This window comes from Stegodyphus dumicola, chromosome 1 (assembly GCF_044657685.1).
Source record: "Stegodyphus dumicola isolate Sdum_Otavi_A_Nest chromosome 1, ASM4465768v1".
Lineage (NCBI taxonomy): Eukaryota > Metazoa > Arthropoda > Arachnida > Araneae > Eresidae > Stegodyphus > Stegodyphus dumicola.
The window spans coordinates 180,844,222-180,869,242 of NC_140768.1; the positions used below are offsets into that span (position 1 = coordinate 180,844,222).

Here is a 25,021-nt window from a genome sequence, read left to right on the forward strand (position 1 = left end):
TAAAATTTGCACATAATCTAGTTATTGTGCAGTCAAGAAGCATTTACAGAGAAATCTTTGGACATTAAAATCAATGAAAACTGTGAAAAAGACTAGGAACCAGGAATCTCATTATTTTATCTTTTATATCTGGATATGAGTTTGTTAAAAAAAATTAATTTATTTGATCCAGAAGAGATTTATCGTTTTATCAGAAATACTTATGTCATCGAGGTAGAAATGTTTGAAGAAACACAAGAAAGAAATCCACTTTTCAATCCAATATTTAGTTAATTATAACTAAATTGTAAAGATTTAATGCCAATTGAACAGAAAGCTATTATTTAAAGGCTGATCGTAATTACGTTTCATGGTAGGACTGATACATTAGGTTTCTGATATTTCAAAAAATACTTCATTTAAAAGAATTTGCTTGTTGTTATTAAATCCAATAATTTTTGATTTATTAGTTAGAGCACAACATTCAACAGCTGTCTGCTAAGAAAGAGATATATTCATAGTAGACTCTTCCAGGAAAAACTATTGTATTTTGCCGTACAAATGAGGAAACCACTAATTATAAATGCGGCACGGATTACACCTATCACCAGAAGAAAAGGGTTAGATATACCGCCGATAGTAATTCATATGAAAAGAAACATGAATTATTAATGAAGTAGTTGATAGAAAATGAAATAATTTATAAGAAAACCTCAAAAGCGGCAATGAATGGTATGCTGGTTAGCGAAGCCAACTGCAATTATATTGGTCCTGGGTTTGAATCCCAAAGAAAGCTTGGGTATTTATGGCTTCTTCACGCGAGAAACTACAATAATGTGTAGGTACACTACTGTGTAGGGTGTACATCGTGTGGCACACTTTGGGCGTCAATAAAAATGAAAGATCTAAGATTTTTAAATGATAGGATCAAATAGTTAAGCTTTAAAAAAATTGTTCACATTTAGAGATATATTTTCCTTTCAAATATTTCGACAAATGTATTACAGGGCAAAATAGGCTGCAATCGTGCTTTCGTGATTTTCGCCCACAAGTAAAATAAAAACGAGCCAGCTTTCTATAGAAAAGTCCTCTATAAAAGAAGGATTTTGATTATTTAAGTCACAGTAAAGCGCGTGAGGTCTATCTGCCTTAAAAAGTGTTGTCTTCGTGGAGAACTTTCTAAGGATATAATCGGCTCGTATTCATGTTACACAGAGGAAAAATCACGAAAGCTCCAGTGCAGCCAGCCCTTTCATTGGAATTTGCCTTAATAGCAACATTCTGGTCTTTAACGCAGAAAGCCTCTGTATGCTGTCTAGTATTTGATTGAAAAAGTAAATACAGGAGGAATAACATGAATTCAAAAAGTTGTTGAATAACTTTGTAAAATGCTTCTGTATTTCCAGCCATTGAAGAATCACCTAATTTTTAAATCTAAAATCGAATGCAATTTGCGAAATGCTTAAATATGATTGATCCTTTTCTTTAATAACTAAATACTTACGCTAAGTTATTTTCTTTGGCAGTTGCAAGGAAAGTTAAGACAAAATAAACTAATTGACATTTTAATCCGAGCTGGCATTGTATTCTACGCTATTTTAACTCCTATTACACATTAAATTTAAGTAAACTTGTAGAGACATTAGGTAATTTCGAAGCAGGAGACATGAAATTGAGCAACGCCCTCGCCGAGACTCGAACATGGTCCTCTTGAATTCGCATCGAGAGTACTGACCAGTACACCACGAAGGCATGCTAGGATGGTGGGAGAAATACCATATAAACTAATACACGATTTATTTTTCTATATGTATGGCAATTTGATATGTAGACAAGATTAAATTTCCTTCTTAAGCTGTTAAAAAATAAACATTTGGGCTTCTGTATATTAACGCTTAGATGGAAAGGCAATATGCTCATGTCTTCTAGAAAATTTTCCAACGCTTTTGAAATCCGCCTCTGTCTTTATTTTGGGAAACACGTTCGCAGCAAACTTCTTTTCTTTGTGAAAGGCAGAAAACGTTTTCATCGAAGATTAACTATCTTCCTCCTGATCGAGCGATGTAGGACAGCAATTCACCTACAACACCGCAATTTCAAACCTGCGACATAATCGGTGATGCGGGCTCCTTCACCAGGAAATAGCAAGGTCATATCTGGAAACAATCACCCAAATCGCAATTAGTCACTTCCTGGGATGCGTGGGACGATAGTCGATACGGGTTCGGGTGGGAAACAGTCCCCAAAATAAAATAAAAATCAACTATTTTTCGCCAGCTCGTTATGGCCCCGCTGAATAGGAGCGGAATTTGGCCCACAAGGCTCCGTTTGTAGGCTGTAAAAGGCTCCATTGGTTTCTGGTCTTTGGTCAGCTGGACAAGAGATAACCATTGTTGCTAAAAGAGACGAGAAGGTTCGTTAGTATTCAGGGTGACGGACGCTCTATGCAGCCAGGCGTGAAGGAAGAGGTTTTCGTGTGGGCCGACCCGATCATTTATACACTCGAGCGTAGAGCAGGTACATACACACAGCTGATGAGGTCCAAACAATAGCAAGGTGAAATCAAGTGACAACATTTTATGTAGGTGTTGAACAGCGGCACAAACAGCGGTGTCGGAATATTGTAACAGAATCAACGTTTACTCTCCCGCAATCGTTTCTCAGCTATTATTTGATCAGCAGGGAAATTAATTTATCATCTACCTGGAATTGATTGGTGTTATTTTATCCTCCGAACTGGCTATCGCTTACCACAAACCAATGCTATTTTTGTCTTTATTTATTGGCTTTTTACAAATTTTAAATCATATTAATATGTTTATGCCTTCAAAATAAAAAATTCTTAGAACTAAAATTTTTTATGTGTATACTGTATGCTGTCGTCAACAAAGTCTGCTTGGCGAGATTTGCGCCGGCGAAACGGAAAAGTACGTAATATTCTTGTTAAAAAATTGAATGCTTTAAAAAGAAATATAGTTGCATATTAACAAATAAATGCTATGCTCATTAAGTGAGTCACACAATTAAGCTAAATAAATGTTAAAATTAAGTCCAGTAACATTCCAGATATTGGTACTAACTGGAACACCACCATACTCAGATATACAAAAAACCAAATGCTTGAGCTGTCATTTTTTAAACACAAAACACGTATTCAGTTCAAGTCCTTTCGATAGAATATTAACACGGCTTTCTTATAAGTAATTTATTTACTAAATTATTTCTTATATATATATATATATATAAGAAATAATTTAGTATATATATATATATATATATATATATATATATGTATGCAAAATAAAATTTTAACTTTAATTTTCTGCAGCCCCTTAAGTTTCCCATTTAATTTCATTATTTTACCCTTTCTGTTCTAAAAATAGTAACTTGCTTATAATACATCTCTCTAAACTGCATCATTTGAAAATTAATCCATGCCAAAAGATTATTATAGAGAGATACTAACGCCGGTGTTTATATAACGCTTCAATCAATAATAATGTTAAAATTTGAGATCTAAACCATTACTTAACCGACAGGGATAAAGTAAGACCAAAAACTAAATCATTCTTACTCAAATTTCGAAGTATGATCTCCGCTTCTCTGACTTGCAAGCATGTTGCCATTGTTGCTCTTTCTTTCTTCCAACATGTTACAAAAATGTGTACCAATGTAACTATTCAAGAAGAGGCGCGCTTTTTGCACGTGCAAAAATATTTTACCAAGAATTAAAAAGTTTAACCGTCCTATGAAATCGGCTTTCATCGTTAACACCTACATTGCCATGAAAAATGATACCATGCGTATGCATTTAAGATCAAATTCCATATCTATCCTAAAAAATAACGTAAAATAAACGCTTATCATAAATCATTCTGCAGCGCGCTATTTAAAAAAAAAAAAAAAAAAAAAAAAAAAAGTTTACGATCCCCATAAATTTAACGGCTTTGGTACTTTGTATCCTCAAAGCAACTCGTTAAATCATAACTAGTATTTACTACGCTTTTCATCACGAGCGTTAATATATAAAAAAACAGTCATCATAAAAAGAAAACTCAAAATTTATTCTCATCTATTTAGAAAATATAGTTCGAAATAGCTTCATTCAGAATTTTCTTTAATAAATTCTGCATTCACCGATAAAAACTGCATTCAGCGATATAGCCAAATGCTGTTGTGTTAAATTTAACCTTATTATCAAGTATACCTGTTTTCTAGTATATACTACTGTTAAAAAGTAAAAATAAGGTAATAAATTCAGATTCCCCGTGTTTGTGTACTTAAAATCTATAAATCGGCCTAAAGATTGAAATAAAATTTCATAATCAATTCTCAAAGGACTAGGCTTATTTTCAAAAAGTACGGTGTTCTAAATTTTTATTCTATACTTTTGGAAATTAAAATCTACTGCTGATTTTCATAAATTTTCCAAATAATAATATTTCACTTTATTTTCTACTACATTAAATGCGTTTTTTTTTTTTTTTTTTTCGAGATTTTTTTTCCGCTAAGCCCCCCTCCACCCTTTTTCCTTCATGTAAAATAAAATTCTAACTTGTATTTTCAGCCCTTTAAAGTTTTGTTTTTAATTTAGTTACTTCTTTCTGACCTATAAACAGTAAAATGCTTATAATAAATCTTTCTGAAATGCCTTACTTCAAATATGAATCCCAGTTACAGAATTCACATATAACGCGAATGACAGATTACTTACATAACGTTAAAAGTGAAAGCAAAATGTTAGAACTAATTAGAATTCAACAAAATCAATTTCAGTAAAATAATACTATGTTCGTCTGCTGAAAATCTACTGAATTAAATCATTTATAATCTAATGTCAATATAATATTTGCTATTCTGATGCTTCTGTCTACTTTGGTAACATCTCTTCAAGTTGTCCGGCTCTTTTGTTTCCAATTACATTGTTTTAATATTTGTGCACATTATCTCTACATATAATAAAAGAAAGGGTCTGTCTGTGTGTCTTTTGTTCGTGCTGCTCGTAAACTAATAGACCCAGGGCTACGAAATTTGGTACATAGGTGCATCTAAACAAGAGCCAGTGCCCCTCGAAGCGATTTTTTTTTCAAAATTCGAATCAGATTTTTTTATTTTATCTTTTTTGATGAAATAGCATCATTTTCAATAGTTTCATTCTTTTAGAAATGTAGTTTCGCCAACAGTTTTTCATTCAATGCTTTGTATACTGGACTGCTTACTGTTGAAAATATGAGGTAAAATATTATTAATTATACATTCTTCTTATTTTGACGAGCATGTGTCTCGCCTTTTCTCTCTCTTTATTAGCTAATGGCAAAGAGGTTTGTACATTTAAAATTATGTCAGCCACAAAGCACAATTTTGATTGGTTATTGCCTTCTGAGGATACTTTCATTCTTTTAGAAATGTGGTTTTGGCAACAGTTTTTCATTCATTGCTTTGGATACCGGACTGCTGACTGTTTTCTTTTGAGAATTTGAGATTTATTGCTTATGTCATTGTAATTTTTTATATTATGTTTTATATAATATATAATTTTAATTATATAAAAAGATTTGCATGTTTTTTTTTTTTTTTTTTTTTTTCCAGGAAACAAAGTTCTTAACTTCCTTTATACCATTTGAATTCTTAAGATTTTGTTACGGAAAGTTGATCAATTTATTTATTAGGATAATTAATATTTGTGTTAAGGGATACTGCTTATTTCATTGTAATTTTTTTACATATATAATACATTTTTATTGAAATTTCTGTTTTTTTTTCGTTTGTTTTGTTTTTTTATAAAGTTGTTCTGCAGAAAAAAATTATGTGCAGTTTTAAATTTAATGTTTGGTGTTCCCTACAGGCATTTTTCTGGTACATTTAAAAGCCAGGCGAAGGCTGGCCGCGTAGCAGCTAGTGTTTTAATAAAGTTTCAACATGTCACTTGCTACGCCAGCATTTAAATTTTTTATTATGAACGTATGTATTTTTATTATGAACGTATGTATTGAATTTTTTATTATGAACGTATGTATTTTTATTATGAACGTATTGTTACGAAATGTCAAGGCGCCGTAAGGTAGCTTTCCGGCAAAGCCAGTTTAGAGTTGCCATAAAATGGTAAGGGAAGGCAGAAATGCCATAATTGGCGAGAAATCGCCCATTTGGCGACATAATTGACGATAAGCCATGGAAGGATGGAGAACCTTCTGGAACGAATTCTTACCGGTTTAGCCCAGAATGTTCTCGAACGCAAGCCGAAAGCAATATAAACCTTGCTGGTCCGCAGTCAGTTAGAGTGTGCCTCGTCAAGTGAGCTGCCAGTCAGTCATTGAGCGAGTGCCTCGAAGTCTAGTGCCGAGTGGGTCGTCGAGTGCACCGAAGAGTCTCTTAAGCTCGTATCACACGGCGTTTGTTTCATACGAACAACTGTTTCGAACAATTTTTCTGCCTGGTTTACTATTGAAAGAAAGACGTGCGACTTTTTCCTTCCTTTCGTAAAAAGTTGCAAGTTGTTCGTTTTCAACCAATCAGCTATCAGTGTCGAATGCTGTTAGCTCGTTTGTAATTGGAGAACCAGTTTTCCCTGTGTTAAGCCCAAAGCGATCTGTGGTGATTGGCTGTTGTGACAAAGCAGAAAAATTTTTCCAAACAGTTGTTCTTTCGAAACAAACCGACGTGTGATAGCAGCCTTAGTGTATCGCAGTTAGTGCACCGTCGAGAGAGTTTGTTAAGCTCCGGGGACGACTGAATCGAAGAGTCGGGAGCTGTGCTCTGTGTGTCGCCGTGGAGAGTCTCGAGAGTGCGTGGAGTTCCGAGAACGATCGAGCAGAGTCGGGAACTATACTCTGGTGCTTTGCAGTGAAGCTGTTTCTACCGTTATTGCCTGACAGTGTGAAGGCTGTGTCGCTGATTGTTCCAGCTGTTTATTGTAGATCTTCGACGACTGTAACAGTGCTTTGAAGCTGTCCTGATTAATATTGGTAAATAAAGTGTGTTTGGATACTTCATCAAGTGTCGTCGTTATTCACTCCAAATCTTCAAACCCCGTACGAACGTGAAGGAAGAAAATAACACAACAACCGGTGTCAAAAGAAAACGCAACAGTATTATAAAAGCCAAGATGGGTATCCAACTAATCAGTAAGTACATCCGAATTACACTTAGCTTTGTTTCCGAAATACATTATGTATATGTATAGTGAGAGACAGAGTATTTGATACTCCAGGTAAGATGCTTTATCTTCAAAACTAAAGTAATAACTTCAACCTTACGATCAAGTTTACATGTTTTTAAAGGTTTCTATGTTTTATTCTTTTTAAATGTTCTATGATCTCCATATGCTAAAGCTTAAAGCAAATTTACGTTTAACAGTTACGATTTGCCTCCTAGTTTGAAAATTAATCGCCCAGGAATCCATATTTAAAACGAGCTGTCAAAAGTACAACTCGTTTTAAATATGGGTAAATAATAAATATTTATGAATATTAAAGATTTATAAAGAAGACAAATTATTCGAGACGCGGCAGTACATTTATTTCACAGAATCGCTTGCGCACGAAGCTTGCAACTAATATTACCCTCAAGGAGTAGCACCTTTTATTTTGCCAGGGTATCAGAGCTACTTTGTAAGAATAATAATTACCTCAAAAGAAATTTCTTTGGAAGTGCTTGACAAAACGTAAATAAAGTACACACATACATCTCTACCCCCTCCACGAAAAAAGGACTACACTTATGCTACATAATTTGAAATCCCTTACGCAGAAAGATAACAAGCATAAGATCGTCGCACATGTTCAGTCTCTGCTTACAAAAGATTACTTCTAATGACTAAGAATGAAGTAAATAAAAAACAAAAGGCATAATGGTCAGGGCTGTGGAGTCAAAATCGGAGTCGGGCAGATTTTGGGATAAAAGGAGTCGGAGCTGGAGTCGCTAAAAGCAGGTCGACTCCGACTCCAGTTTTTGTTGGACAGTTTGAATTTGAAATGAAATTAAAATGAACTGAAAAAAATTAATATCAAGCTGAGTTATTATTTTTATTTATGGACTATATACATTAATAAATAGTTATTTTCTATTTTTTGACACATTAGTAAATAAATATAAGAGAGGAGGATGGATGTGATATTTGCCATTAGTGATTAAACTGATTCATTTAGTTATTTAATTTAGTTACAAATCTCACCGGCAAATTTAGGTAAGCAGCAATAACTCCCAAAATTGATGCCATTCTTAGGAAGCGAGCAGGAAAAGTGTAAGGATCCTAAGTTTTACTAACGTTTATTTTATTTTAAAACTGTACTACCACTTCTTATTTTCTACTTCCGGCCAGAATTAAATGCTTTAACTTGTTTATGCAAATTGTCTTGCTAACGCCAAGTACTTAAATTGTGGCTTTTTGCCAAAAGAAAGAGAGGAAGGGGTTATAGGAAGCAAGCCGCTTGCCACTGTAGTTTTACGAGTTTTCACTCTGTTGCTGGTTGCCTTTAAGGCCCGAGGTTTAGCCCTCTTGATAATTGCAGACGTATCGTAGTTTTAGCAGCTCGGCGTACTACATACGTACCTTTTTTTTTTTTTAATAAAGGCCAATCTTAGTGCTAGGCATTTGTATACTAATTCAAAGTTAGTTTTTAGTTAGTAGTTTTTATATTCTTACGTTCAGACCACAATTGGTTGGTCTTTGTATTCCGAAACTCGGAAGATCTTGTAAAAGATTGAAAATAAAGAGTTTCGTATACCCTTCCTGCTTGTGTTGTCTACTTCACACTTTCTTAAACATAGCTTGAGTAAGCTCCCTGTTCCGATTCAGGACCATTCATGCTTCCAACGCAAAGCAAGAGAAACACCAGTCCTGACAAAAAGAGCAATTTTTGATTAAGCAACGCGATTAAGAAGTACATATTTGATGATAAAGAGGTTTTTAGAATTAAAAACTTTTTTTAGAAGATGTAGATAACCCTAATGTTCCACTAAAAGAAAGACTGTGGAATGATCTTGCAGAATTGGAAACTCTTCTTTCTATATCGTATATAGCCACAAAAAAGCTGCAGTCTGAAGAATTGACAGGACGCGAGAATGGGATGTTTGTTCTTTCTGAAATGGAGGGTTTATTGTAGAAGGAATCATTTCTTCAATGAAGAAAAGAGAAACTAGTTTGCTAGACAATGAGATCTTGCTGGGTTCAATATATGGAGATCCGAAACACCGAATTTTCTTGGATGACGAACAAATTAAAAAGGCAAAGAATGCCATCTATGAACTTTCATCAAGAATGAAATTATTCTCAGAACAATTGGAGAATTCGAATCAGGACAGTCAAACTGCAGACATTGAAATTCTCTGTCATCCATTTCCATTCATGAATTAGATTTTGAGAAATATTTTTGGATAATATTGTAAAAAGGCTAAGGCAAAGCGAATGAAAATAAAGAAACAAGAGCCTTTAGATATAAAAATGAAAAAATACAAACAAGATTTCTGCACGGCCTTTGAAGAAATAGAGAAATATGATTGTGCTTGCAAAAGACACCTTTTTTGGAACTTATAAAAATCTATCCTGAAAAGTTAAAAGAAGTAGCCCTAATAGTAAGAGCTCTTCCTCCTACTCAAGTTAGTGTGAAAAGGACACTTCTCAGCTCTGAAGTTTAACATCGGATCTAATGGCCCTCCAATAAAGATCTTACCGAAGCTATACTACTGTTTCTTAGAAATACCTAATGCCAGTTTTTCCATTTCGTAATAAATTCTAATTAATATAAATAATTTGCTATGCCATCATTTTTTTTTTTTCTGTAGCATCTATTACTTCTTTTATATTAAAAAATAAGCTGTAACTCATGCGTTTATGTTTACACACACACATATATATATGAAGGAATCGGAGTCGAGTTGGAGTTAGAGTCTTTAAAATTACCGGAGTCAGAGTCGGTCATTTTCTCTACCAACTCCACAGCCCTGATAATGGTTATGGCCCAAACATGTTATGTACACTGCTCAAAAAAAAAAAAAAAAAAAAAAAAAGAGGACAGTGCTGTATCTCCCGTTCTACTGGGCCGATTGACAAAATTCAAACTGCGTTTTTCATGTCTCGAAAGCGCCACTTAGGATATATATTAGATTTATATATAGCACTATTCTAACATAGGTATTATGACACAAAATCGGACTTTTTCTGAAATAACATATCAATATTTTTCCAGATTTCGATTCTACGACTCAAATTATGCCAGAATACCATGTTTTGTAAAAATCGTACGAGTAGTTTTTAAAATATTAGCTCTCAAAATTTTAGCTAGATATTTAGCGGTAAAGTCGCTGAACACTGTTAGTTCGGTCCGAGGTTCGAATCCCGCGAACGGGCTGGCTGCATGGGCGTTTTCGTAGTTTTCCCCATGTGTAACTTTTATGCGAGCCAGTTTCCCTTAGAAAGTCCTCCACGAAGGCATCCCTCCCTTCGGCAGATAGTCCTAGTGTGCTTTGTCATAATTAAATAAACCTCTTGATGAAACCTGTCTTTCCTTTCATCTCATACCTTCAAAATGTTTAGCCTCCAAAAACTGATAAAGGCTCTGACCAAATACTTCGTGAAGAACTTTCTAAGGGAAACCAGCTGGCATACACGGTACACATGAGAAAATCCACGAAAACGCCCATGCAACCAGCCCGTTTACCGGAATTCGAACACCGGAGTGAACTACCAGAGTTCAGCGACTTTACCGCTTGGCCGTTTGTGGGCCTTTATGAAATGGAAGGCGATAACTTATGATTGTCAGAAATATCAAGATATTTCGAAAAGTTGGGTGCTTTTTAATGTACTTGCACAATGCCTAAAGAAAAAGAGCAAGAATAAAGTAGAATGCCTGAAGAAAAAGACAAGAAAAAATAAATTTTTGCGTAAAATTTAGTATTTGTACTTTTTTTTTTAATTAAAAACTTTTTAATCTTATGATATTTGATTCTTGCGATTTCAAAAATAAAATATTTGACTAAAATATGAATAACATTTTAAGAAACCAAATGTAGGATAAAATTGTGTAAAGCAATGGGCACAATGATAAAACTGTTTAAAGCAGTATATGCAAGTCATCCTAAGTTAAAATGTCGGTTATACATCTCTCTTATTTATATATATCTTTTCTGAATGGAACACTGAAAGGCGTGTTAACTGTGCTTTACTGTATTTTCTCTTTTAATCTATGCAGTTTTCAAACGCATCGTAGTCTGGGTTGCAAAGTATTCTTCCGAAAGAAACGCAATTCAAATAAATAAAATCAAATTCTGGAAAATTTATATTAATAAATATATTTAAAATGCTCAGTTCGAAGGAATAAATAGAAAATTTTAAAACAATTATTTGAAGAGACAATGCAACACAAACAATTAAAATAAAAGTATAAAAATTTAAAAATTACCTAAAATAATAACTACGACAAAAAATATATATAAAGAAAACTATTTGAAAAAAAAAAAATAAATAAATAAATAAATAAATAAACGCTGCACCTTTATTTACGCAGTTCGAATAGGTAAATAGAAATTTTTAAAACAGTTATTCGAAAAAAACCATGCAACTTAAACAATTACAATGAAAATCGAAAAAGAAAAAATTACTTAAAATAATAAGTTATAATTAAAAATATAACATAAAGAATATTATTTGGAAAAAAGGAACGATGGTGACTTTTTTTTCTCTTACGGGAAAGGAAACTAGGTTGCCATATATTAAGAAGTTCGCCAAGTGAACTATTCTTGGCGCAAACTGAAAAAAAGAGTGCCAACATAAATTTGTGAATTTCTCCGTAAATTTCGCTCCAAATTTTACAAAATTTCATATTTAAGCGTAATTTGAGTTATAGAATCGAAAAAATAATTGTAAAATGTAAAAAAATTGGTATTTTATTTCGCAAAATGTCCGATTTTGTGTCAAAATACCTATGTTAGAATAGTGCTATATATAAATCTAATATATATCCTAAGTCGCGCTTTCGATACATGAAGAACGCAATTTGAATTTTGTCAATCGGCCTAGTAGAACGAGAGATATAGAACTGTCTCCCTCTTTTTTTTTTTTTTTTTTTTTTTTTTTTTTTGAGCAGTGTACATTCAACCTAAACTAATTTAACATCTTATTTAAATTATATGTGCTGTAAAGTTATTTTATTATGTCATTTGAATCAACGAAATTGAGAGCATGTAAATGAATTACAAGCATACTTAGCATACTCAGAAAAAAAAAAAAAAAAAAAAAAAAAAGAAGTTATTCATATAACTGGGAGTTCCGGATAATTGAAGGTGAAATGTGTTGGCAATCTGTGGAAATACTGATATTTTGCACAGGAAATTAAGAAATGCTGAAGTTTGGGTATTTGCTATCAATTAAAATGCAAGTTAGTTGAGGAAAGAAAAAAATATATTTCGTCCAAAGATTTACTCAAATAAACATTGATAGTAATAAAAATAGCATAGTGCCTTAGAACATTCACTTATCATAATAAAAAAAAGCATACTGCATTAGAGGTAAAAACATGAAAACTCTTTGCTATTTGGAGGAATTTTTCAGCCCCTTTTCTAAAAAGGAAGTGGTTCGATAGTAAAAAAATTAAATTTCAGAACTTAAAACATAATACTAAGCTGTTGACAACCCAAGCATCTTCCATTTACCTTTCAGTATAATGAAAGAGGCATTTTAAAATGAAAAAAGTAATTTTTTAATTATTTTGATACATTTCAGTGGCAACAAGTATTTTGTTCACGTTAGACCCAAGGGAAACTATAAGACCCAGAAGAAGGGAAGAAGCAGGGAAAACCCATTTCACCTAGAATCGAAAAGTGACAACAGAAGCAGTTTACCAATTCGGGCTAATGATAAGCGGAATCATACATACATACAAACTGAAGAACCATAATTCGAGAGCTAAAGTTTTAATTATCATATGTTATTAGAAGGAAAATTTAAGGTCTAAAAAGAGAAAATAGCTCTTTTATATACAGTAAATGAGCAGTGCTTTATGTGATGCACACGGTATAAAAAAGAGCGATAAATGGAGTGTCTTTGTTTCCGTCTTACTTTAGGTGTAATAGAATAAAATACATTGCTTTTAACATATTTTTCTTTGGCCTATATTAATAAAAGACCAACTCGCTCCAATGACCCACATCTGTAATCCAAAAGTAAAAATGATATTTCCTCTTGCAGCTAAATAAAGCTCTTCTATTCTCTCACTTTGATCAGTAATTGCGGCGGAATTCAGATAATCTTGATTCAAAATCAGTCCAACATGCAGTTATAATTCAGAAGAGAAAGCTATGGAGTTTACTAAAGGAGGAAAAAAGTACTCCATTACAAATAATAATGATAATAAATTAGAAAACTATTATTATTATTAAAAGAGCAAAAATAAATTTGCAAAACTTTAAAAAAGAAAAATGAAAGAAAGGTAAAAAAGGGGGAAAGAAAAGAAAGAAGTTACTAACTACTGAATGAAATGTTACAAGTTGCTGAAAATGAAATGTTACTCAACTTACTAAACTGTACACTAGAGCTTTAATTATCTGGATTCCATATATCCGGTGCTCCAGTTATCGAGATTTCTTGTTTCTTCACTAAGTGTGGTTAAGCTGTTAATATATTTTCGGGTTTTCAGTTTTTTTTTTTTTTTTTTTTTTCCTTATTAAAATTATCAAAAATTATTACAAACTATCAGCGAACAAACATATGCATCATGTTGCAAATCTTAAATAAAAAGTAACGTTATAATGCTTAATTGCGCTACGATTTTAACCGAATAAAAATCAGTTTTGTATGATAAAAAACTATATTATATGCACACTTAATGCGTCGATTTTTATTACCTGTAATCCATTATTTTAACACAGCAACAACTATTAGGCAGGAAATAATAATAATAACCTTAATTTAGAAGTCAAACCTACAAAAATCAGCGTTATATTTGCAAATTTTCCATTATTTTTGTTGTTTGACTTCTAAATTAATCGTTGTTCGGCGTGTTATTTTAACCTAAATAACCTTAGTTTGGCGTTGACTTTGAATAAAACTCCATCGATTTCGAGGACATTCAGACACAGATTCCTCTTCTTCAGGAGGGGGGGATTACCAATTTTTTTTTGGGGGGGAGAGCCTATTTTTTAAATTTTGCAGTGGCATATATCTCTTCTATTAAAAATTGGTTATATATTTAAGTAATTAAAAAAAGTTTTATTATTTCATTTTCTCAAAAAATGTGTTTGTGTACTTTAAATAAAAGGCTTATTTCTTTCTCTTCTACCTGCATAAACCCTGGTTGAAATTAAATATAACAAATGAAAATTTTAATAGTACACTAAATTTATAATTTATAGTATTGATAACACATTTATAGTTTACCTAACTATCTCATTTATAGTACACTAAATACGTATTTGTACTACAAAAACAAGGCAAACCTATTGTCCTGATTTTTCGATTATCTGAACTGGATATGATCTGAAAGAATCTAAATATTTAGATTGCCAGTACTTAAATTTGTGTAGTGCAGGAGGTAATTCTGCTTGTGAAATAATTATTGTCGTTTTAAGTACCTTAACTTTAATCATTAAGCATGTTTCCACGATAGAATTTCTATAATCATAAAATAAAACAAGAAATTCCATAACGCAATTTTGTAATAGCAAACATCCCAAAATTCTTAATAAAAATTGCGCAATTTTTTTACTGCATCAAATATCATAACTTTTCAACATAGACCTGTTTACAATCTCTGCCTGCAGTAAGTTAGAGATGGTATGAAGATTATCTAAACTTTAACAGTCTATTATTGAAAGGCCGTTTGAGCAGTCTCTAGCACTGATCTAAGACGAGATAACTGCGTTTGAGAATGAAGTGTATAAAGTGTGAACTAAGCGTGCACTTCCTCCGTTTATAAAATTGCTGGACTCCATTAAGTTACCATACTTTAACATAACGACGTATTTTTAATTAAAAATTTTCCAAAATACAATTATCTGAAGATTCGCCAAATATTTCTGTTGCCTATCCAAAAAATATATTTGGCCACTCGATTGCGATCTGAATTGAATGTTAGTCATCACTCTCATTAGTGGGATTTCCTCGGATATTCGTATCCATGCTCTGTGAAAAAATCCATTAGCCATTTGAATCTGCCGAGGGGGATGGATAGGCTTTAAAATCTTATTAGCAATTATCCTAAGCGCAGTTGATTACAGCAGTGCAGAAAAACTACTCAGCACAAAAAAGCAATCAAATAGGTTCCCTTGTCTCAAGACCTCGTCAAAACGTTTAGATGGTCTTTTTCCCACTGGACCGTTGTCCAACCATTGCAAATTGTCGCACGCACGCCTTATCTCACGCTCTTTTCGAGGTCGAACTGTTGTGCCCCACAGATTTGAAGGAAGTCCTTCAGGAATTACGGATCCACTTAAAGAAATCTCCACGGATTTCAACATCTCAGTTTTAATAATCTCTCAAGTAACAGTCTCACGTACTTGGGGGACAAAAAGGGGAACCTAGAGTAATAAAAATTGTTAAGATAAAAAACTAACCATCCGCGAAGAGGTCTTCAGAGGAGGATTTCGCAGCCAATGAGAAATGACACAGACCTTCAAATGATATGTCAGAGGAAAGCGGGAGAGTAATAAACTACTTGTTGCAAAATCACTGGCTGGGTTTATTGCACCGCTCAGTGGCGAAACATTTGCTTTCTTAATTCCAGATGAATTTATTTTTCTTCTTTTGTCAGACTAAAGTTTCCTTTTGCCTATCATGCGAAACTGAGAGAAAAATCAGATATTACAAAGCTTTGATTAATTAACAGATGTTAAAGAATTAGTTGTGCACAAGTATTTTAATTTCAGTTTCAAAATTTAAATATCTGTATGCAATTAGGGTGAAGGAAAAGTTTTGCTGTTAATTGAAGCCATTAAACATAATGCCCCCGGCAATATGTATAATGTCTGCTAATCACTTTGTTTTGTATTACTGTCGGAAGATAAAGCAAGATTTTTTTTAAAAAGCCCAGAAGGAGCGTCAGCCCCTATTCTCGAAACAAACGGAGAAAGCTTAGTACTACTTAAACAACATATTTAGAATATCCACCAATTCTTTGTTTAAAGGCGAAATTTTGATTTGAAATTTAAATTAAATTATTTTGTTATTTCACTTTCGGTTTCAATTCTTTGGATAAAGTACTCTTTCTTTAAAAGTAGAATTATGTTTAGAATTTACTTTGTTTTTTACCTTTCTTCGGGGAGGGGCCAGAATTTTCGGGTGAACTATTATAATTAAAATACATTGGAATGGTTCATCGGCTAATTCGGGATACAGAAAAGCAAGGCTTTTTTTGTGGAAGAAGAGATTTCAATTGATTTCAGTGTTCCTCCTCCTGACGAAGTAGCATTGGAGTTGATTGAAGTCTTCTTCTGTTATGTTCTTTTCTTTAACTTTCTTTGAATTTTTAATTTAGGGTATTCCTTGTTTAAAGTTTTTAGTATATTAACATTAAATTCTATTTGCATTTATTGGATTTTATTAAATTTTTACTTATGAATTTCAAATTTTGGTCTTGATAAAAGTGGTTCTGAATTTTTTACTTTAGCCTTTATTGATATTTTTCAGTAGCTTAATGTGCAAAAATACTAGATATGATTATATCAGAATTTAAAAAATTGTATTATAATTATGATATATATATATGAAATGTAATTTCTCATATATTATTTGTTTTGTGCAGCCGGGGCAACAGGAATGAGACAAATTTTGGAATATAAAGTGCTAGGTTTATTTTAGCATCCCTCTCACAAGCGTTCTAATTGTACCTTGAGCAGAAGCCCTACTTATACATATGTGTGCGTCACGAGGCTCATCCAGTCAGCGACATTAATTGAAATCACGAGGTGACGCTATCTTCTCATCAGGAGTGTTCTTAAGGACTTTATGTAATATGACAGATTTATGACATTGGCGATTTGGCGGGCGCCAACAGGTTAATATATTTTATACTAAAGAAAGGATTTCGCCAAAATTTAGGAACAGGGATGCAATTTAGGTAGAGAATCGCCAACACATTATTAAGCAATATTATTAGAATTTAATTTAATCAATTGATTTAAAAATATCATTACATATATATATATATATATATATGTACTCACACACATACGTTTGGTGCGGCGGATTGCTACGAAACAGGGAGGTGCACAACTACATGTTACAGCAGGCCCATATACAAAATTTCATCGTTCTACGGTTACTCGTTTTGAGCTATACGAGATACATACATACGTACATAGAGATGTATGAACAAAATCTCTTCTGAATCCATTTTACAAACCGTTTAGCAAAAAGAAACCCGTATTCTGTTCGTAGGTACAGATGTCACGCAAAAACATCGTTTAATTGATTCAAGAGCGGTCAAAATGGATATTTTCCTTGAAATGTGATACCCGAAATTTTTCGCAATTACAGTACCTCCTTTACTTCGTGCAAGAAAGTAAAATCCCCGCAATCCATTAGGACTCCGTTATTCGTTGAAAGCGATAGTAGTTGAATAATTAAAGCCACATGATTCTGAACGTAGTCAGCTGCGTAAGTTTTTCGATGTAACATAAATATAGGTCAGTTTTCCTCACCCATGAAGGTCGAGATATCACTTCTGTCTCTATGCTCTCAACAAATCTCAATGATCCCTTCTCATAACTGAACAAAGATAAGGAGACGTCTTTTGCCATATTCTGCCTTCTTACAGAAAAGTACATTAGCAGGTAATCTTAACAAGTTTTCCATATTCAAATAATGTAATTCAATATATTATTGTTCTCCTCCAACCAGAGAAAGCTGCTCGCACAGTGTCAGTACATACCAGCTCTTGTATACATAATTGTAGGAATCCTCAATTTACGCTATAGAAGAGGGAAACAGACTAGAAAACAAGTAGTAAACTTACCAAAATAAAATGAAGCAAGTCTTAGAGAATGAAAGATAACTTCTCGGATGAGGTAAAGGAATTCTTAATTTTTAGGCTTTAATTCTTAATAGAGCATGAACCAGCTCCACATGAACATTTTATTTTTTATTTATTCCTTTGTGTCTAGACCAGTGTTTCCCAATCTTTTTTGTGCTATGCCGCACCAAATCCTCTCTTATGTTTTCCCTAGCATATACGTATTTTTTAATATTCAAAAATTGAAATGTTCACGAAAGAAACTTGAATGATAGGTTTTAGGAAGAAATATCTAAGCATTCAAATGTCCATGTCTACAGCGAAAATTCTTATATGAAACTTTTAAAATGAACAGCAATTTAAAAACTTTTTTACGTATACATCTCTTGCATTATTATTTATTTTTGAGAATAAAAATTAAAATTTCAACTTCTTGAAGAAAATTTGGAAATTTGAACGTCCCTTGTTCTTAAATTCTGGGTAAGTCTATTTTCGAATTGCCCCACGTTAAGAAACACTGGCCTAGACAATTATTCGTATTCAACAAAAACTCATTTAGCTATACTTTCCTTATTCACTTTTCATGTAATCGGCAACTGAGACTAACTGCTAGTTTTCTTCTCGCGCAATATAAATGCGAACTAATTTTTGTTAGAAAATCCTTCATTAAATGCAGCAATTTCCAACAACAGGTAGCCCTCGATTGCTTTGCTATAATTGCTAATTAATTAACCAACGAATCAATCAAAAACACTCAACGATATGAATGAAATTATTTTACGCATCATAAAATTTTACGATTGTTCACATTTTCTGATGATGGCGATAAAAACGTATCCACTAAAAGGCTTAAAAGAAGTGCCTTACCTCCAGATTGCGGGTAATTTTCCAACCAGCCCTTTTCCGAACTTGGCAAGAGGTGGCAATTTATATGTCTCATAGATAGTACTGACTCCATCTTCGACGCCTCCGTTAAGTACCACCAAAGGTGGCTGATAATAAGCTCTCCAGTTTTCTTCTGATATGGAAGGTAAAGGAGTTTGATTAGAAGCAACCACAACTGTTGGAGGTTCATCTTCAGGTTCCTCTTTGACTGCGATAATCCTATAATAAAGAGATCAATATTAATCATTGCTTTGGGAAAAAGATAAGGAAAACCGAAGTACACAGTAACAAATATTTTGCTCACAAATAATACCTGCAAAAGTTTTGAAAAGCATATATAAAGAATATGCGTAACTAAAGGCACAATTAAATAAGATGGTTTAAATTTGAATACAGTTCTAAGATAATTAATGAACAGTTAGGTAACATTTATCCTCTCCTAAGACCATATTTACAATGTTATGGATTTGAAAAATCTTTTGAATCAAATTGTAAGCTTTAATTTCGGTTGTGAAGCTTCTTTATGAGTTATAAAATATGACTGATATTTGTTTTTTACCCCTTCCGATCATGGTAATAGTTCAGGGAGATAGTCATAGTATAATAAAATACAGGAAATACTTTCCTTTCATAAAAACATTTGCAGTTTTATACATCTAAAATGTATATTCCGCTTACAACAGAAGATAATAGATTACATATATTTAAGTCTCATCTAAAGAAAGTTCATTTGGAATTTCACATTCACATAGCTTACTGAAGCCTATAAGGACTTTTCTATTAACACATTGCACTAACTGAATTTATATTTCAGAACGCTCTTATCTGATAATTACTTTATTACCAAAATTTTGGGTAATGAAATTAACGGAGAGGGATTGTGAAGTTGCAAATAGCAGGTTATTTACAGATTTCTAAATCTAAAATCCTACTCCATTAAAAAAGAATCATTGACAAGTATTTCGCTCAAAACTGATCATATTTTCTGTTGTTGTCGTTGTTATTGTGACTGACTTGTCTGACGGTAACATGAGGAGAACATGAAATTCATCGTGGCAAGGAGTGCAAGAATGCTCTTATCGTTGGCTCCCATCCCTTCACTTCTACCACTAACCTCTCGAGAGGACGTTCGGTTCATCGCATATTTAGAGTGCCCCCATGTCGCACGGACACTATGCATTTACAAACATCCATGCCTTCTCTAGGATTCGAACCCGGACTACTACTGTTCCACTTCAGCGGCTTATAATTTCTAGATTAGCATAGATAGAAATAACGGTTATTTTTTTGAAACGTATTGAGGGTAAGTATATACCAGGTGAGCGTCCATTGAATTTTGAAAACCTATCAGAACGATTCAAAGTGATTTTTTTTTCTCTCTCCACACCAAAGAGGTCAGACAGCGAGATTTCAATCACCACAGAAAATGCTGCTTTATTAGATCATAAATCAATGCCACGTGGAGACTTTAGAACTGATTTAATGGAGAAAAGAAATAAATATTCGAGATACAGTTACGCATTTTTCATTTGATCACTTGAGCATGAACGTAACGTGCCGAAAATATTTACTGTAAGCCATATGAGCGAGTGTTAACAGCTTCCGTTTTATTGGGACACAGGTGTAATAGCTTCTGTTTTAAGACGCTTTCGCAGAGCGAAAACAACGAACTTCTTCGAGATGTTAATAAAAATGTGGTTTCTCTCAAATATTATTTATCTCCCTAATTGCGAAGTCAAATAAAATATCGCTAACTTTGTTTTAAAAAATTACACTCACCAAAAGTATTAAATAAATAATAATAATAAAAATCTGAAAGGTTTCAGATTTTAAATTACGCCCAAAGGGGCGTTTTTTTTAACATTATGTGTGTTACCTTTGTTTATTAAATGTCACGATCTACGCACTTAAACCATAAAATTCAGTTCAATAGCAGCATCGCATTATAATTTTAAAATGAGCATATCTTTAGGATTTCTGATACATAGTCTCGCGCATTGGAGATAAAAATGTTTTTTCTGTACAACGTTGCCGTTGCTCGCTCTGAAATCCTTGAGTTTGTTCATCAAAAATTCGTTAAAGTTTTACTAAATATGAAATCGATAATAAAACAAATTCTAAATCAGGGCAACCAGATGCCCGTATTCAGTGAAAGATTTACGTTATTCAAAATTGGATGGATCTAGGTACAGTTGTTTTATCACACTAAGAGAAACATAGATACATTCATGCGGATTCTTCATTATTTAATTTCTTTAAATATAATACAGGGCGATAATATTTGGTGGCAACAATTTGAAACGTAAATCAAAGCAAAATGCCAAAACGAAATTAATAGTCCTTCTGGGCAAATTGCCTTTTTGGACTAATAAATAGATTTTATGAAATTAAATAAAAATTATGATATTCCTAATCCGAATAAGACAGCTGAATACGCAGAACTTTCTAGACAACAAATATGTACGCAGAATGTAAATTTTATACATAATTATTATTTCCATTTGAAAAAGAATATGATTGATATGATATGGCACATCTGCTGAATATTGTTAAGGTCCTTTAACAAGTTAGAATATATTTTCGAACATTCCATCTTTTTTGCCTCGTTGCGTCAACTTTAAAATATTTCAATTAGTATGGTTTTATTCAGTATAGATAATTTATTCTACGGTAAAAACAATAAGAAACTGATGCAATCGTAGTACAAGGTGATAAAACAATTGGCGTTAAAACAGTAAGGTTTGATTATTAGAAGGCTGTTTGTTCTACTTGTAGCATTGTACCAAGAATAAATTAGCTAATTAAATATCATTACCTAACTGTGCAAATGTCCTTCAAACAGAATTAAAGCGTAAAGGTCAGAATTAAACACATATTATAATTCTCGAGATCAAACTGAAAATGCAGTATGCTAAAGTTTATTTTTCCGTAAGATTACTCACATTTTAGGATATATGAACTATTTCAATGATATCTTTAATCTCAAATGCCTTAATAAAAGATTAAGGAAAAGCCTGAGGTGGGATCATGGAGGTAGGAAGTAAGTAGTTCTTTCTTGCTTCCATGGGTGTGACTATCTCCCTAAGGTCTTAGAGGAAGATCTAAGTGAAACAAAAACGCCCGCTTTTTCAATGTAGTTTCTAGAACAGCTCAGAACGGAACTGTAGAATTTGGTGTTCTTTATTAGTAACATAAACTGGTATCGAAACTCCTAACAGACTTGGAGTGAATTATGGCTCATCTAAAGATAACGATAATGACTTGAAGAAGAGGTTATAGCCTTTTTACAAAAAGGTTATAACCTTTTATTGAATCAAGACCTTGAACATAACATGCACGTCTTAACAAAGTCTGCCAACTATCTGGGACGATATAAAGTCGCAGTTAAATTCAAATTCAAACTATTTTATCTAACAATATTGTTACTTTTTCCTCTTCTTCTGACACCAGTTGTTACGTTATTTCCTTCCTTCACGTTCTTACGGGGTTCGTGCGGATTTGGAGTGAATAGTGACGGCATTACTTGATGAAGTATCGAAACACACTTTATTAGCCAGTATTGTCAGGACAGCTCCAAAACACGTTTTACAGTCGTCGCTGAATTACTATAAACACGCTGACACAATCAGCGACACAGCCTTCAGATTATCAGGCTATCACGGTGAAGACAGCTTCACTGCAAAGCACCAGGGTACAGCTCCCGACTCTGCTTGGTCGTTCTCGGAACTCCAAGAACTCGCGATGCACTCGAGACACAGAGCACAGCTCCCGACTCTTCAGTTCAGTCGTTCCCGGAACTCAACACGCTTTCTCGACGATGCACTTAGAGACTCCTTCGGTGCACTCGACGACCCACTCGGCACTCGCTGGCCAGCTGCTAACTCGATCGTCACCGCACGGACTAACTAGATGAGACACTCGCACTCTAGACGAGATACACTCACTCGCCCTCTCGACGAGGCACTCTCTGAGACACTGACTGCGGACCAGCAGGGTTGATATAGCTTTTGGCTTGTGTTCGAGAACATTCTGGGCTAAACCGGTAAGAATTCGTTCCAGAAAGTTCTCCATCCGTCCATGGTATATCGCCAATTTTATCGCCAAATGTCGCCAAATGTGAGATTTCTTGCCAAATACAATTTTATGGCAACCCTAAAACTGCTTTGCGGAGAAGCTATCTTACCGCACCTTTACATTTCGTAACAATATTATTATTTAACAATTACTTAAATAAAACAATTTATTTAACACGAAGTTGTCTCAACGATTCCACCAGCGTAACAATTTAATTGTCGGCAATCACAATACAAAGCTGAAGACGACAATCTTAACTGACCTAGCGAAAAACCTAATAATGTGATCTCAATTGGCGAAAACATGCTCTTGTTTTAAAATCCAAAAACCTCCCCTTAAATACTCCTGAACTAATTTGCATTCTGGTAGGGAAACAGAAAGGAGAAGTAGCAGTAAAGTTCTAAATCATAATAATTAGTTAAATTAACAAAAAAGAGCCTTACAAAACTACAAGCTTTCTATGATGTTAGCAAATCGGTTACTGATTAACATAACACAATGTATAATTTCTTAAATAAAATTTTCATGCCCATGTTGTTTCGGGAAGAAAAATAATAAAAAAAAAAAAAAAAAAGATGACATTGGCTCCATTTTCTTAAATACTGACATACTTACTTCCAGTTACTAAATTTCTAAAAACAAAGCAGAGAATTTATTGAAAACAACCTTTTCACCATGACTAGGACAGTCCTGTAAATGTGAAAGTTAACTTTTCGCACTATTTTCGCCTTTAGAATCGTTCGAATTCTAATCAAAAAACCGTGAAAAATTTTAACTGAAAACTTTGAAAAAATTATTTTTATTAACCTTCACCAGAAACGTTCGTTAAAAAAAAAAAAAAAAAGAACGCAATTGTTGCAATTTCATCGTGGCAGCCTTGAGTGCTGGACGAGGATCCCAGACCGAGAGTTAATGTCTGCAGATAATTTAGCGTTTACCTTTTTAACACTTGAAATGATCTTTCTTTAATCTATGCTTACTTTGATTTAAGGGGATTCCGGAAAAATGCAAAAAAAGTTAAGTCTTAACAATTTTTTTTTGGGGGGGGGGTCACATTATATTGAGAAAATGAACCGCAACATTAGAGTTCAATTATGTACTTGATTTCCTAAATTTTATTAGCATTTATTTTTTTTAAATGATTTCTTAAATGTTTTCAATAAAGCTCAAATTTCAAATGCCACTTTCATTAAAAACTTCTAATATTAATTATCCCGTCTACATATTATTTTTTATATGAAGGATTACAAAAAGCTTGAAATATCTGTTTGGGATTCGGATTAAGGGAAATTTAGTATTCGTCTCACCTCTAATTTCCAAAGTGATCTGAGAGAAATATCGACTGTCAAAATCCCTTGCATCAATCGAGAACAAAACATATCATATAATTTTTGCATGCACAATACAAACGTTTACGTAAAAAGTGAAGCAATATAATTTTCTTAAAACGCTGCCTTTCAAATATTACCAGAACATCCTAACATCTTACTATAACAAGAATTTGTTACATATTCCTAGTTTATTCCGGAAAGAGGAAATAGTCGCCAAAGTGACACTTGTTTGAAAACACAGCTGTCACCCATAAAAAATTATCTGCTCATTAACTACAACGCACATCTGCCATCAGATAATAGCGTCGTCGCAAAAAAATTGCACTGGTCAGGAAATCAGGTTTCATTCACTTAATTCGAATTGACACGTGAGAAAAACAACTGATCTGAAACTCTACTTGCTTTCGCTTTATGAAAAAGTAAGAATTCTAAAATTTCACAAATTTGGATCTTTAACGATTCTCAAATCTATCGGATTTCGAATTCCTCGTATACTTCGCACAAGCAGAATTATAAAAGACTAAAAAAGAAAACGTTTTCTAACTATCTAAACTTTTAGAATTAAAACAAATTCTGAAATTCTCTTTGACTGGAATCAAATTTAAGAATGCAATTTTTAAAAATACATTTTTATTCATTAAGAAAATGCTACTTAAACGAATGAAGTACGTAATTAATTTTAATTCTTGATTAGTCACTTTTCTGAATTTAATTTGATAAAACATATTTTTAAAAGAGCTGAATGTTTTATGTTATTCCAAAATTTTTTTTAATTACCGCAAAAGAAAGTTATTTCAAGAGTTAACATTA

At 33.1% G+C, this 25,021-nt stretch overlaps 1 protein-coding gene across 9 annotated transcripts in view; it reads right to left on the minus strand.

Annotated features, from left to right (window-relative positions):
- Positions 1-25,021, minus strand: part of LOC118183599 (grainyhead-like protein 1 homolog) — a 177,725-nt gene that overhangs the window by 64,633 nt on the left and 88,071 nt on the right. For all 9 annotated transcript variants that reach the window (XM_085823430.1, XM_035353227.2, XM_035353214.2 and 6 more), the window contains one exon: positions 18,789-19,025. In XM_085823430.1, coding sequence (XP_085679556.1) covers positions 18,789-19,025 — 237 coding nt within the window. The remainder of the gene's footprint in view (positions 1-18,788; positions 19,026-25,021) is intronic.